The 13,653-nt window shown below is 46.8% G+C and overlaps 6 protein-coding genes across 6 annotated transcripts; 3 read left to right on the top strand and 3 right to left on the bottom strand.

Moving 5' to 3' along the window:
* Nucleotides 1-150: 150 nt before the first annotated feature.
* Nucleotides 151-2,558, top strand: F4822DRAFT_416188 (heterokaryon incompatibility protein-domain-containing protein). Its single transcript, XM_051459318.1, has 2 exons — nt 151-937; nt 994-2,558. The coding sequence occupies exons 1-2, from the start codon at nt 346-348 to the stop codon at nt 2,502-2,504; spliced, it is 2,103 nt and encodes a 700-aa protein (XP_051310536.1). The 5' UTR covers nt 151-345; the 3' UTR covers nt 2,505-2,558.
* A 174-nt stretch (nt 2,559-2,732) lies between these two features.
* F4822DRAFT_416187 (pseudouridine synthase) lies at nt 2,733-5,023 on the top strand. Its single transcript, XM_051459317.1, has 3 exons — nt 2,733-2,992; nt 3,056-4,618; nt 4,684-5,023. The coding sequence occupies exons 1-3, from the start codon at nt 2,769-2,771 to the stop codon at nt 4,859-4,861; spliced, it is 1,965 nt and encodes a 654-aa protein (XP_051310535.1). The 5' UTR covers nt 2,733-2,768; the 3' UTR covers nt 4,862-5,023.
* On the bottom strand, nt 5,010-7,074 carry F4822DRAFT_416185 (uncharacterized protein). Its single transcript, XM_051459316.1, has 3 exons — nt 6,633-7,074; nt 5,883-6,028; nt 5,010-5,810 (listed from the first exon to the last, which is right to left on the bottom strand). The coding sequence occupies exons 1-3, from the start codon at nt 6,661-6,663 to the stop codon at nt 5,553-5,555; spliced, it is 435 nt and encodes a 144-aa protein (XP_051310534.1). The 5' UTR covers nt 6,664-7,074; the 3' UTR covers nt 5,010-5,552.
* F4822DRAFT_372753 (peptidase C14) lies at nt 6,992-8,815 on the bottom strand. The gene is made up of 6 exons (XM_051456284.1): nt 8,302-8,815; nt 8,201-8,237; nt 8,076-8,136; nt 7,530-8,009; nt 7,382-7,477; nt 6,992-7,326 (listed from the first exon to the last, which is right to left on the bottom strand). Exons 1-6 carry the CDS (start codon nt 8,579-8,581, stop codon nt 7,321-7,323), a joined length of 960 nt encoding a protein of 319 aa, XP_051310533.1. The 5' UTR covers nt 8,582-8,815; the 3' UTR covers nt 6,992-7,320.
* On the bottom strand, nt 8,816-10,425 carry F4822DRAFT_372752 (uncharacterized protein). The gene is made up of 6 exons (XM_051456283.1): nt 10,201-10,425; nt 9,941-10,130; nt 9,863-9,888; nt 9,707-9,806; nt 9,499-9,641; nt 8,816-9,437 (listed from the first exon to the last, which is right to left on the bottom strand). The coding sequence occupies exons 2-6, from the start codon at nt 10,098-10,100 to the stop codon at nt 9,051-9,053; spliced, it is 816 nt and encodes a 271-aa protein (XP_051310532.1). The 5' UTR covers nt 10,101-10,130; nt 10,201-10,425; the 3' UTR covers nt 8,816-9,050.
* Nucleotides 10,426-11,818: 1,393 nt separating this feature from the next.
* Nucleotides 11,819-13,649, top strand: F4822DRAFT_416171 (C6 finger domain-containing protein). The gene is made up of 4 exons (XM_051459315.1): nt 11,819-11,838; nt 11,890-12,121; nt 12,185-12,216; nt 12,273-13,649. Exons 2-4 carry the CDS (start codon nt 12,046-12,048, stop codon nt 13,329-13,331), a joined length of 1,167 nt encoding a protein of 388 aa, XP_051310531.1. The 5' UTR covers nt 11,819-11,838; nt 11,890-12,045; the 3' UTR covers nt 13,332-13,649.
* The last annotated feature ends 4 nt before the right edge of the window (nt 13,650-13,653 follow it).

Raw genomic sequence — 13,653 nt, 5'->3', positions numbered from 1 at the left:
AATTATTTGTTGTAAAGGGAAGAAAGTGAGTCGAGCCTAGGGTAGTAGTAGGAAACGTTAGGTTTAGCGCGTGGGGGCGGGTTGATCCACTGAGGCGCAGGGGATCTGCGCTGTAATTTAGAACTGAAAGGACTCTGATTTATAGTACAAGAATGAACAGTCGTAGGTCTTATTTAGTACGACGATGCCCAACACCTGCATCGCCAGATATTCACCTAAGGACATATTTCTATCATTCGGAGTGAGGTACGGAGGCATCTAATAGTCGTGTATTTTGCATCTTTCGTAATGCGACTCTAGTACGCGCACAGATGAGCGCTGCAAGTTTCAGCCACCATCGTCACCATGAACGGCACTCCCTCATCTCTGTACTGTTCTCTTCCGCTTTCCATACCGAAAAAGTCTATTCGAGTTCTAGACTTTCATGACGATGTCCCAGCCTCCCCAGCAGAACCATTACGGTGTTATATACGCGTTGTTGATCTTGTTGACAAGCCAGTTTTCACAGCCTTATCATACGTCTGGGGAGCCTGCGATTCCCCCCCTCACAAGATCTGCTGCGAAGGATTCAATATTAAAATCACTTCAAATTGCCGAGCCTCCCTTTGTGCTTTGCGACGGAGATTTGGCCCCGTCACAATATGGGTTGATTCTATCTGTATGAACCAACAAGATGACAAGGAAAAAGAATCTCAGATTCCCCTCATGGGTGATATCTATTCTTTAGCCGCCTCAGTTTACATTTGGCTTGGAGAAGAAACGCCAGAATCCAATGCGGCTATGAATTACCTTGGATCTGCTGGCTTCCAGCGTCACTTCCACTCAAGTGTTAACTTGTACTACCCATCTCAAAGAAATACGTGGGTTTATTGGCGGATTGCGTGGTACCTATTGACAAGAAGGCATGGGGAATTTGTAACAGGCTGGTGGAAGTACGGTAAGTCTCAATCTAATGGCATACCTAGCACTTTATACTAATTCCTAGATTCCTAGGTTTCTGGAGTAGTGCTGGTACCTTCTTAACAGGCCTTCAGAGGCCTCCGGACAAGCTAATTCACTATGAATGCCTTGAAGATTTCTTCTCTAGGGAGTGGGCATCCAGAGTATGGACGCTGCAGGAGGCCATTCTAGCGAAGAACCCAGTGGTTTACTGTGGTCAGACTGTTCTCGATTGGCAATCAATCATCTACAGTGTTGCATATTTGGAATATGCAAGCCGAAATTATGGCGTAGCACTTCCGGAGACTAACTTCAACGTCTGGAGGAATATAGTCCTGCTTTGGCTTGTCACAAATTCCAATAGTTCGCATCTAGGTCGCGTTCTTGATAATTCCTTATCCAGCGAAATCACACTCCAAAGATTTATGCCCGAATATTGGGAGTTCATTGAGGCTATCACACACAGACATCGTCGTTTAGCTCGAATATCACTCTGTGCCCAGATCGGTATCTGGTTCGTATTTATGGCAATTATTCGAATTGCTCTTGGGACGGAAACATACAAATCCGAATTCGCCGGGGCTGCCATCGCTTTTATCGCAATGATTTGCATTGCTACTTTTGTCGCTGATCCAGTATTCCGTTGGCCCATCAGCTTTTCACGGGAGATAGCAAAACGTGTGTCGGATGTCCCGAACGCGGTCATTCACGAATTATGTGCTAGAAAAGCTACAAATCTCAAGGACAAGTTTTATGGAATGTATGCCATATTTTCGCGACTTGGTATGTCGCTGCCTCCTCCAGAGTATAGCCGTACACAGGAAGACGTGCACCGAGACGCCTTTCTCGTCTTATTAGGCTGGACCAAGTCTCTTGGTTTACTTCTTTGCTCTTGTGGGCGCAAGTCGATTTATGAGTCGTCTTGGGTTCCCAACTGGAGTGAAGACCTAACACAAGGATGGTTTGACGCCGACTACATGCTTAGAAAAGGTCGCTATGATGCGACTCCTAGTTCATCCCCAATATGGAGCTTGCGCAACGGCAAACAACTAGCCCTCAGAGGGGTCATTGTCTCAAGTATCATGACACATACTGAACCATTCCAAATTCTCGATGATGAAGCTGTACACTTGAGATACGAACAACCAACGTTTTTCAACGCACTAAGAACTCTCAAGGAGTATTGCCAGCTTGGAAACCCAGTATTGACACGTTTTTCTCAGCCACTTCGAGGCGCTGCCAATGCAAGTGATCCGACGTACGTGCTTGATATGAGTGCTGTCTACCTGCCTTACTGGCTTGGTATCCTGAATCCTCTGGCACAGACTGAGCGTCTCCTATTCAAAACCTCAATTTTTGGCCGTACCGCAGTTGGCAGTTGTCCAATGAAGGCTCAAGTAGGAGATCTGATCGCTTTAGCTTCAGGAGTACCATTGCCGCTTGTGCTGCGTCCGGAAGAAACGTCGTATCGCTTCGTCGGCTTCGCAGAGGTTGACGGTCTAATGGAAGGAGAATTTTGGATAGGGGTTACTGATGAGGACTTGGTAGATATTGTTATTATATAAATTATCATTTATTCATTCTTTTAAGCTGTTAAAATGAGTTGAACGATCCGACGATGTAAATAATAGAATTAAAGTCTAAAACTGACTTAAATCGGGGGAGCTTTAAATGGGGTATTAGCGCATCTATCGAGGTTGTATTCCCCGCTAAGATTCTTATCGATAGGGAGCTTCTCTTAGATTTTCGAATTAATTGAATGGAACTTTTTCTGATCTTCACATAATTCTTAACTCACCAATTATGCGAATCTGCGGTCGCATTTCAAGATGGCGGCCAACGATAATGCGCACGATGCGCCAACCGATAATATACCCAAGAATACATCCGAATTCCCTACAAATACAGAGTCAACGGCAGATTCAAACAACAAGGGACCAAAACGTCGCGACGATCGATACAAGCAGGCGGATCGTAAGACCAACGCCAATGGTCGTCGACGAGGTCAAGATACCAAACGTAAAGGCGGTCCTGGGCGCGACGATAGGGATCGGTATGTTATTATTTCTTCAAATTGGTTCTGAACCCAAACCAATGCCTACTAACTAGGTAACAGTCGAGGACCTTCAGATCGACGCGCTCGCAACGAAAAAAGTTGGCAAGAAAAGCGTAGAAGGGTAGACGAGGATGGGAAGTCCACCCCAGCTGGCGAACCGAGTTATATGAGCATCCAATTCCCCGAAGCAGAGATTGCCGCCGAAGAACGCAGACCGAAGCGCAAAGTCGCTGTCATGATTGGATATGCGGGGACAGGATACCATGGCTTGCAAATCAATCATAAGGAAAAGACAATTGAGGGAGATATTTTTGCTGCGTTGGTTGCGGCTAAGGCTATTTCGAAGGCCAATGCTGATGACCCGAGAAAATCGAGCTTCGTGCGATGTGCGAGAACTGACAAGGGTGTCCATGCTGCTGGGAACATGATTTCGCTGAAGTTGATCATCGAGGATCCGGATGTGGTGAAAAAGATCAACGAGAATCTGCCCCCGCAGATCCGTGTGTGGGGTATCCAACGAACAAATAATGCCTTCAGCTGCTACCAATCTTGCGACTCAAGATGGTACGAGTATCTGATGCCGAGTTATTGTTTATTACCTCCCCACCCCGAGAGCTTTCTAGGCAAGAAAGTCCTAGAGTCTATCAAGGAACACGGTGTCGAGGAAGAACACGCGAAGCGACTCAACGAAGTTAGGGACTATTGGGATGTGGTATACAAGAATGACATACAACCCATACTCGACAGCTTAGAACCCGGTATCCGAGAGACCGTCATACGACGTATGCATGTAGGAGATGGCGAATCAGACGATGCAAACCCCACGGAGGAAACGAAGCCCGAACCTTCGAATAATCAATCCACTGATAAAGCATCCGAAGCCAATGAGGAGACCACGGAGAAAAAGGCAGAAGGCGAGTCGACGGAGACGTCCGGTTCTGCTCAAAATGGTTCAACAGAGAATTCGACCGTAGCAGCAGAGCTAGCAGCACCCTCAGATGTCACTATGACAGGAACTGAGGCTACGGACGAGTCTGGGGAGCCAAAAGTTAAGGAGAAGGAAATACATCCAGTTGACCTTGCCCTAAAACAAATCAAAGCAGCCTACATAGCCGCAAAGCGACGCTATCGCGCTACCCCCGAACGATTATCACAACTACAAAAAGCTCTCAACCGATACATCGGCACCCGAAATTACCACAACTATACCGTTCAAAAGACACACTCTGACCCCTCCGCGAAGCGAACTATTAAATCCTTCATCGTAAACCCCCAACCCGTCCAGATCAACGATACACAATGGTTATCTCTCAAAGTTCACGGCCAATCCTTCATGATGCACCAAATCCGTAAGATGGTTGGCATGGCTCTCCTTGTCACCCGTTGTGGTACCCCTCTTTCCCGTATAGACGAGAGCTACGGTTCTACGCGTATTAGTATACCGAAGGCACCCAGTCTTGGCCTCTTACTCGAAAGACCTGTGTTTGGGAATTATAACAATCGGGCTAGAGACCAGTATAAACTAGAAGAACTAGATTTCGGCAATTATGAGAAGGAGATCCAGGAGTTTAAGGATACGCAGATTTATCAGCGGATCTTTGAGTTGGAGGAGAAGGAGAATTCGTGAGTTATTCCGGATGAAGCTTGAATTGAGGTAATATCGAATTAGAGTTACTAATATTGCGTAGATTCCACACATTCTTCCACCAAATCGATAACTACAAGCTGGGATACTTCCTCTGGGTCACAGCTGGAGGTCTCGCCGCGGCGGAGACGAGAGTAGGAGTTACGGAATCTATACCCAAGGAGCTTGAGGAGGAGCTAGGGGATTATGGTGAGGAGAATCCGGAGGAAGGTGAAGGCTGAATGCTTCGTCTAACAGTGACTTAGCTATGTGCAGATGCAATTTCGGGTTCGATCGAAGAGGCTCGCTATTATATTGCAAAATGCGTATATACTAGTAGAAAAAAAGCATGGGCTGCACTCCAAATCAAGGCCCACAGGCCGATAAATGCATCTTTAAAATAATTAATTGTGTCTTCCTAACTGTGAAAAGAAATGCCCCTATAAAAACCGATTTTGCCACCCTAGTAAACTCCGACTTTAATGCAATTGAGGACATCAAGAGGTGGGCTAGTGGTTACCGCGACCGTGCCGATAGCCAACCTTGTGGGATATAACCAACTCCGTGCGCCTAGTAGAACTCCTAAATTTTCTTTGAGGTGCCACCTACTACCACGAAAGGGTCGGCAGCGCGACCGGTGATACTAGCGTCGCGTCTACGCTCACGACGGAACTCCCGAGAACGCATACTACCGCGTCCTTGTCCACATCCACCTCTACCCCTGCTCTCTCCATTCTTAGGCAGTTCGAGTTGCTCCTACTCAACTCTGCCCTGCTCCGGTTTCTGATCCTGGTTCTCCTCAGTCCCAGCCTCATTCTCCTTTCCTTTACCCTTTCCTTTCTTCTTTCCCTTACTCTTCTTTTTCTTCGCCTTTCCCTTGGCGTCTCCGTTTCCGTTCCCATCCACAGTAGCAGAAGCGGTACTCGATTCCTCCTAAGAACTTCCGCTAGCCGCCGCAGGGGCAGAAGTACCAGCCGCAGCCGCCTCAGCGCGAGCGCGCTCCTGGTTTTGCTGGCGGATGGCGTTATCGCGCATCTCCTGCACGCGCTGGTACAAGCCCGCGACGACTTCGGCCTGCCTGTCGATTTCGGCTTCTCGGCCGTCGTCTTCGCCGGGTTGGCGGAGAGGCCCGCGGATCCATAGAGCTTTGATTTCGCGGTTTATTGCGAGGAGGCCTTGAATCTCGGAGATCTGGGGGTCGGTTAGTCTAGTGAACTAGATACACAAATGCCTACAGTAGGTAGAGAGAAATAGAGCACATACTAGAGCGGCGGACTCTGTCTCCATCGTCATGCGGTTTAGCGCGGCGTGCTCGATTACGTTGCCCGTCTGGGGTAGGGGAGCGGTGGCGGCCATGACCATATTGCGGAATCGCGTCAGGATGTGCGCGATGGCGCGGTTATGGCGGTCTAAGATGGTTTCAGTGTTAGTATTTCGTGGCGGATTGGGGGGTTGATTTAGGGGGCGCTCTGGTGGTCCAGGTGGGGGTGAAGGTGAAGGTGAAGGAGGGCATTCGTCGGGTTCATCCTCTTGCCGCGGTTGAGAAGAATCGCCCGAACCGTGCTTGGACACCAGCTTTTTCAAATCCGGGACAACGGGATTAAAAGCTTCCTTTATGCTACTGGAGTCGCTACCGGAGTCGGTCCCGGGTGGAGCATCGCTATCTGATGAAGATGGGGGGTCGTCTTGTGAAGCCATGATGCGTGCATGCCGAAGGTCTTGGCAATGAAGGACCACCTAGGAATATAGATAGAAGAACATGATGTTTAAATAACGACTTTCGTAGAGTTGTATAACAAGTTTCCACGCGCCAAACCCATGCTTGGGTATAAATGTATCCCATATAATTGGAATCGTAAAGTGTTCTTAGTCGACATCCGGCACAAACCACTGGCACCTTGCTCGCCATAGATGACAACCAAGCGTATTTATCACACCAAGCGATAAAACTGGTGTCGGGCGTGTCCAAGCTGTGTTATTTGTGCTGCATGAAATGAATATAAATCAACATACCTAAAATGCTGTTGTTTTCTCTTCGGTTCATCTTGTCGACTACCTCGTAGGATCTTGGTGATAATGATGATAGGTAAGCTATTCGTGTATCGCTACGCAAGTCGCGGTGGCAGATTTAAGGATGGAATTGAAAGGTTTAATGGAAGATTGAAAGGTCGCGCTTGATTCAATCTATCGAGCTTTCAAGGTTAGACCCTAAGAAGTGAAAGTTTGAAAGGTTCTTGAAAACACCCGGGCCGGGCCGCTTGCTTCAGTAGCTCTAAAGGTAATTGTATATGGTGAAAGAAAAAGGTGGATCTGTTTGCTCAATCCGCTAATGATAAGTCAATCGCAGTTGCTAACTTCACGTGATCTCTTCCAAGGTTCTTTCCAACGAGCAACACAGTGTTGTGGATAGCTTCATATTTAATGTTTGTGTCTTTGCTAACAAAAGGAAAGAGCTATTCGGTTTGAAGATAGGTGGGTACATGCCTAGACCAGTATATACGTTTATGTATGTACCTACGTAGGTACCGCGTGGCGTTGAACTGGTGTTATCGATACGTAGACTCACCCCCTAAATCATAGAAAGGTACACCCTGCTAAGATATTTAAAAAGTAAATTGTTTAATTCTTCATTTTGATTCCCTTCTGTTCTCACTGAGAGATTGAATTACAGCCAGTTTCCTGCCTTAACTCCACCTATAAATCACAGCTAATCCTTAATTAGCGACACCATCAAGCACTAAATTTAACAAATATTTACTTACAATGAAGGCTTGATCCAAATCATATCTCCCACCACAGCTCAGTTGCGGAATTTGAGAGTAGTTCTGCGCAAGTTCCTCTCGGGTGTTCCGAAGAATCTAGAGGGCTATTAGAAAATAGCACTATTGAACACGAGTTCGAAAACCTCACCTCAATGTAAGACTGCTCTGGGTTCTCTCTCAGGGCCCTAACCAGCGCCCAAGACATCGCCCCAGTTGGTGCACCAGCAATCGATGTATCCGCAGATGTCTGATTGTCCGCGCAACCGGAAAACATCCAGACGTCTTTACCTTCGGTTTCCCAATGTTCCTCGAAGTTCTCAGCTGCAAGTCCATCCTCGTCGACATCTTCATTCCTGCGATGATGAAGGCCGTTGAAGAAATCCGTGGCACCACCAAGTAGCATTTTCGCGTCGTCCATTTTAGACATGGAAAACCCACCTTCAAAGAGACCTTCAGCCGCACGGATCAGCCCGATTCCTTGCTTGATCGTGTCGACCATATTGACGTTGCCGTCTGCGTCTGGTCGGTAGACGTAAGGCAGTTCACAAGCCGAGCCCGAATGGCAGCAGTCGAAAAGAATGGTAAGGCGACACTCTGGATTCATCGGTGAGACAATCGCGCGGTGTAACTACGTGGTGGGTAAGGTTAATCAGGAGACCGGGAATACTAATTCATGGACATGCGAAGAGCTCACCATCTCGCTGGTAATTTGCCCGCTCTCGGCGAAATCAACTGGGCATATTGTATCGTCAAACCTACAACATGTTAGACCTCGGAGACGGCATCGCTAAATCAATTTCTATTCCCGCGCGCACTCACCCTGATGGCCGATCTCCATCGTCATTCCTCACCTGGCCTGTAACACCAATAAGCAACAACTACATTGTAATTGCCGAAGCAATATGAAGTGAGTAGCTGACCTCCATGACCCGAATAACTTAACCATAAGATATCGCCAGGCTGGTTTCGAGTTACTAACCAATTTATAGCAGCCATGATATTCGCTCCTGTGGGGTAAAAAGGAGTGCCTTCATTTTCGGGTACGTCCGACATCATGACCATGTCGTGTGGGCTCGGAGAGAAGCCTCGCTCCTCGACAAGAAAATTGCGAATATTCTCGGAATCATTGATGCAGCCATTTAACTCATGGTCGGTACCAAAATAATTGATACCAATGATAAGGGCCTTCTTACGAGACATGGTGTTTTTGCTGTTCTTTTTTTTTTTTCCCCTTTTACGACTGCTTGCGTTTGACAGGCACTCTGAAATGCGTCTTTAAAATCAAAACCACAATCGATCGGGGGATTTACAGGCGCAATTCCGGCCCATATCCAGTAATTAGGAGGCCTCTATGCACCTACGATCTGCTGTGTGACGCTGTATCATAGGTGGGAGCTAAAGTGGGGGTTTAGGGGCATGTAAACCCCTACAAATATCTTGTTCCCCCTGACGACGACCCTCCAGTCATCCCGTTTCACTTTTGTTCGGAATCTTTCACATGCAGCGACTCACCCAACCCATAAAAGTCAACCCCCCATCCAAGGCACAAGCGTAATCGGATGAAAATATAAACGGTGGTATATTTAAGTACATAATCACTTACATCGCTATATAACTACCTAGGTACGTACAGTTAACTATAATATTCTGACGAATAGCGATCAAAGGTTTACTCCGGATATTCCGGTGGTGGCTCATAAGTAGTGATTGCCCGCCAGATAGCCCATACATTGGTATCAGACTCGAACCCATCAGGATCGCCATAACTCCCGCCTGTTTTCGCCATAGCACCCACCAGTTCATCCCTCAATTCTCGTAGCGATGGCCGCTCTGCAATGTTCGCTAAACAGCGGCAGATGAGCTGCTTCAGCAACGTGTCGAGCCACGGCATGGGGTCCTGTGGACCCCGGAACGGAAGCAAGAGGCCGACGGATTGCGCTTCGAATTCAACATCTTCGCCCGTTTCTCCGTCGTGCCACTGGACTATCTCGGTATTATCCGGGTCGATGTCGAAAGGAGATACCGTCTGATCCATGGCAACCAATTCCAACATCAGCTATCGCACCCGTTAGTAAGTTAACAGTAGGTTGAAAAGGTTGTTTAAGGGAGCTACGTACGCCTCCAATATAAAATATATTTCTTTCTTGTCCCGTGCCCAACAGGTCGGCATAGCTATTCTCGGTAGCTAACCCAAAGTCGATTGCTTTTATGATTGGGGCGATTTCATGTTCTTCGTCAGCAGGAGGATCCCCAAGGAGAACTATATTCATGGTTAGCTTAACAGAAATTATATTCCGTTATTTTGGTATCTGTTTATACACGTACTATTTCCGTCATGAAGGTCATTATGTGTTATATTTGTCGGTATAACATCGTCCTGTACCTCCTCCGTGACTTCTTCGTCATCGGTGCGCCCTGGAGGGTACTGCAGCAATTAGAATTGAGGTCTGTGGAAGAGCATAAGTTCAGATTATCACTTACAGCCAGTGCAATGCACATTCTTGTTACTGTACCGTTTATTAGCATTACGAGCGAATCCTGCAGGTGTTAACGACTTACAACACAAGAAGAATCTGTAGAGCAGGCGATTTGGTAGCCTCTGTATCCCAAGCCGGTTGCCATTGCTTATGAAATTCGAAAGTGTACCAAGATCCAACCATTCCAGGATGATATATTCTCCCTTTACTTTTTTGAGGGGGTCGTCTTTGAGATTGAGCATCCTTACTATATGCTGAGCACCTCGCAGCGCCTTTAAATTCCATAAGATTAGCCCGCTTACAATTCAACATCTGCTCACGATTCTCGCTGGAAGTACGTACCCTAAGAAATATCCTCTCATTTACCAGTTGATGTTCTGCGCCTGGGAACGCCTTTTTCACTAAAATATAATAAGTGTCCCCGGTGATACGGTTTGCTACCTCAATGCGATGCGCAGAGCCGAATGCTCCATGAGCGACTAGACCGTGGAATAAAAACCGGTTAGGTTCGGCGTCGAAATATTGCTTAAGGTACTGGGCCTCTTCTACGGCTAATTCTCTTTCTGCCATTTTCGTATCTATAAACACCAAATGAAAAATGAATACCTGTATTAATAATACTATTACCTAAATAGCGCCTTCATGCAAGCTTCCATCACATATTTATTACTTATTATCGTTGGTTGATTGTTGATTAAACAATACAATTACCTTGAAATCAGTTCATTTTCTAACCGCTCACCCTTATTGTGATGGTATTAAGTCTAGTCGTGTCACGACGTTGCTGTTCAATGAACTAAGATTTGCTTTATGCTAGACAATGCCCTTGTTGCGAAATCTACGTGCGCTAAGATGGCTTCCCTGGGTTATTAAGTATGATGTTGTGTTGAAAGTGTGTAAGAGGAAGCTATAAGAGAATCTCCGTGATGAGTCGATAAATTCTCGGTGGTGTAGTTAGCTATAATCGCATTTGTCAGACCTGAGATAGCCTACCTACCTAGGTAGGTAGGCGGTCTATTTAAGTCCGCCTCTTCGGGACATTCTTCTTTATTCTTATTCCCGTTCGTGACTCTTATCAAGTGACTAGGGCCAATGCCAATGTTCTGGGATCTTTAGTAAGTAATAGGTAGCATAGATTTGTACGTCGAAACATGTAGAGAAGCGGAGACTCTGGAGCCCGATAGAATGGGATGGGAAACGGTGGGATCTATAATTTCCAGCCGTACTCTCTTAGACTTCACTGGAAATTCCTAAATAGAAGTCGGCAATAGTTAACGTCGCCAATTCATACCCACAAGATACTAGGCGATTCCCAATTTAGTGGGAAACCCCATAATAGGATTTTCAAGGATGCGTTCAGAACACCAAGCTCAAGGGTAACGATAAGGTGGTGATGCTGACATGGAACGTGCGCAAGCGAAGCCCCAGGGGGTATGAGTTGAATTGAAGATTCCGCCGCCTATAAAGAAGTTAGAAGCTAGAAGTTAGAAAACGGAATTAAACCATCTGCGAACGAAAGAGAAATAACCTCCGCAAAAAGCGGTCCTCTTTCTCCATAACGATGAAAGATGAGCTGAAGACGATGTTGAAGATCTATAATTCCCATCTATTCTGGCGGGTATTAGTTGAAAATAGAGCTTGTGTAACGCCAGATTTAGGTCGTAAAACACAGCCCCAGCACCTAAATGAGTCCTACATCGTGTACCTGTGCTGGGTAGGATCTTCAGTTCTTATTTAGGCCCTCACCTTACCCTGGAACCCCACGCCCCAATCAGCCCCCAAATGAAAACCCAGGAATTCCATCTCGGCATTAGAATGCTACTATTATATTATGTCATTTTTCTCAACGAGTAATGAATGTAACATTCCCGGTATTATGTGCCCTGATAGTTGTATTGGTCTTTCATATTCGCGAAGAGGAATAGCTGTGCTGAGTGGTGAATGCGACCAGCCAGGTCCCCGGGATCCTTTTTAAGAGCTCTGGTAATTATTATTAGAAAATGTCAGCACTAGGTCACATTCGGTACTCAACTGTTGACCACGTAATTCATTAGTTATCCCCTTCTGATATCCTACTCGGTGTAGTTCTAGAGAATCGACGCGCGCTAATATACGCGCTTCTCGTCAATCGCCCTCTAATTTCGACTACGCACAGCACATCCCTACTTTCGCAGTAATCATTATTCCATGATGGCTTCTGGTACAAGCCCTTCTTCGCTTCCGCGGCAGGTCCCGAAGCTCGGACACAAAAAATCCATGTTTGGTAAGTATCGCGAAACTCCTGAAATTCCCCCTCATTTTGCGGTGAAATCTGACAAAATCGTAGGTTGCCAAAGATGTCGACAGAGGAGGGTAAAGGTGATAATGAACAGACAACCCGGTTGGTGAACTTGAACTAAACGTGTGTATTTTAGTGTAATGAGGCAAAACCTATATGCCATAATTGCAAGCGACATGGCCTGCCCTGTGTCTATGATCGCGATGCTTCGGTCAAATCATACCGGAAGTCGTCAACCCCTCGATTATCTCCCTCTGCGCTAGAGGAAAATGATCCGCCAGAAAGTCGCGTGCGGCGGATGATAGAGACAAAATTGATGCATCAGTACCTCGTGGAGACAGGAAGCTCAATTGCAGCTGACGACCAAACCAGAGGTATGTTCGCTAGGGAGGTGCCAAGGTTATCCTTTGACTCGGATGCGCTGCTATACTCGATGTATACCGTGTCAGCCATGCATTTTGCAAAACTTGGCAAAAACGACGAGCTTGCGGATGGCGCCGTGAATGCCGCTAGCAAGTACTTCTCTATGGCAGTCCGAGAGCACAACAAGGAGGTATCTCAGGTCAGCAGAGCAACTGCTGACTTAGTCTGTCTGACATCATGTCTGATGAGAATCATCGCACTCGTCCAGCTACAGGGACGGAGCCGGCAACCTTGGCAATGGCTCGCACTCGCCCAAACCTCCACATCGACGTTCATAGATGCGCTTGATCGGGTGGGCCCCGATCCAAACTCAGCCGCATATAAATTGATCCAAGGAACCGCGCATCTCCACGTCAGGGGAAAGCTGCCAAATCGCAAGATGTACCAAAGATTGCAGTATTTAATGGAACGTCCCGAGAAACTCCGGGCGACGGAACATTGGGATTCAGAAATACAAGTCGCTTATGAGCGCGTACTTGAGTATATATGTACAGCCCTCGGGCTCATGGACAAAGAAGGACCATCGGGAAACGTTTTCAGGATGCTGCTTATTTTCCCGATGCTGGTGGACCGGCGGTTTGTGGAATTAGTACAGACAGAAGTGCCAAGGGCCCGGGTCATCCTTGCCCATTACTTCGCTTTGCTTGTGCAATTCGATCATATATGGTGGATTGGGGACGTAGGGGCTAATGAAGTCCGCACTGTTGCTAGTGAAGTGCCTGATGAATGGCAGGGTATGCTCGTCTGGCCGTTGAAAATTATAGAGAAATAATACTTCGCATTCGGAAATGGATCTCTTGAAAGTTTATGGAATTTCAGCCTTCTGGGCAATGTATGTCAAGGCACTTGGGTGCCAACACAATCTAGCGTATCTGTCGTTCTCGTTCTCGTTCTCGCTCATATGGTACTACTTACTAACCCAGAGCGGGCTCCCTCTCTGCCTCTTTTGGATGATAACCGTGCATCAATTATTTACCTAAGGTACCTGGGTACCTACATAGAATTCCCTTTTTGGCACAATATCTTACCACGCATTGGATTACCAATTCCAGACAATCGCGGTGCATCGGGTAGCTGGGTAGGAAGTGACTAAT

Source organism: Hypoxylon trugodes (genome assembly GCF_022578975.1).
Source record: "Hypoxylon trugodes strain CBS 135444 unplaced genomic scaffold F4822scaffold_9, whole genome shotgun sequence".
Taxonomy (NCBI): domain Eukaryota; kingdom Fungi; phylum Ascomycota; class Sordariomycetes; order Xylariales; family Hypoxylaceae; genus Hypoxylon; species Hypoxylon trugodes.
The sequence above is the reverse complement of the archived record's forward strand: the minus strand, read 5'-3'. Positions and strand labels throughout refer to the sequence as shown.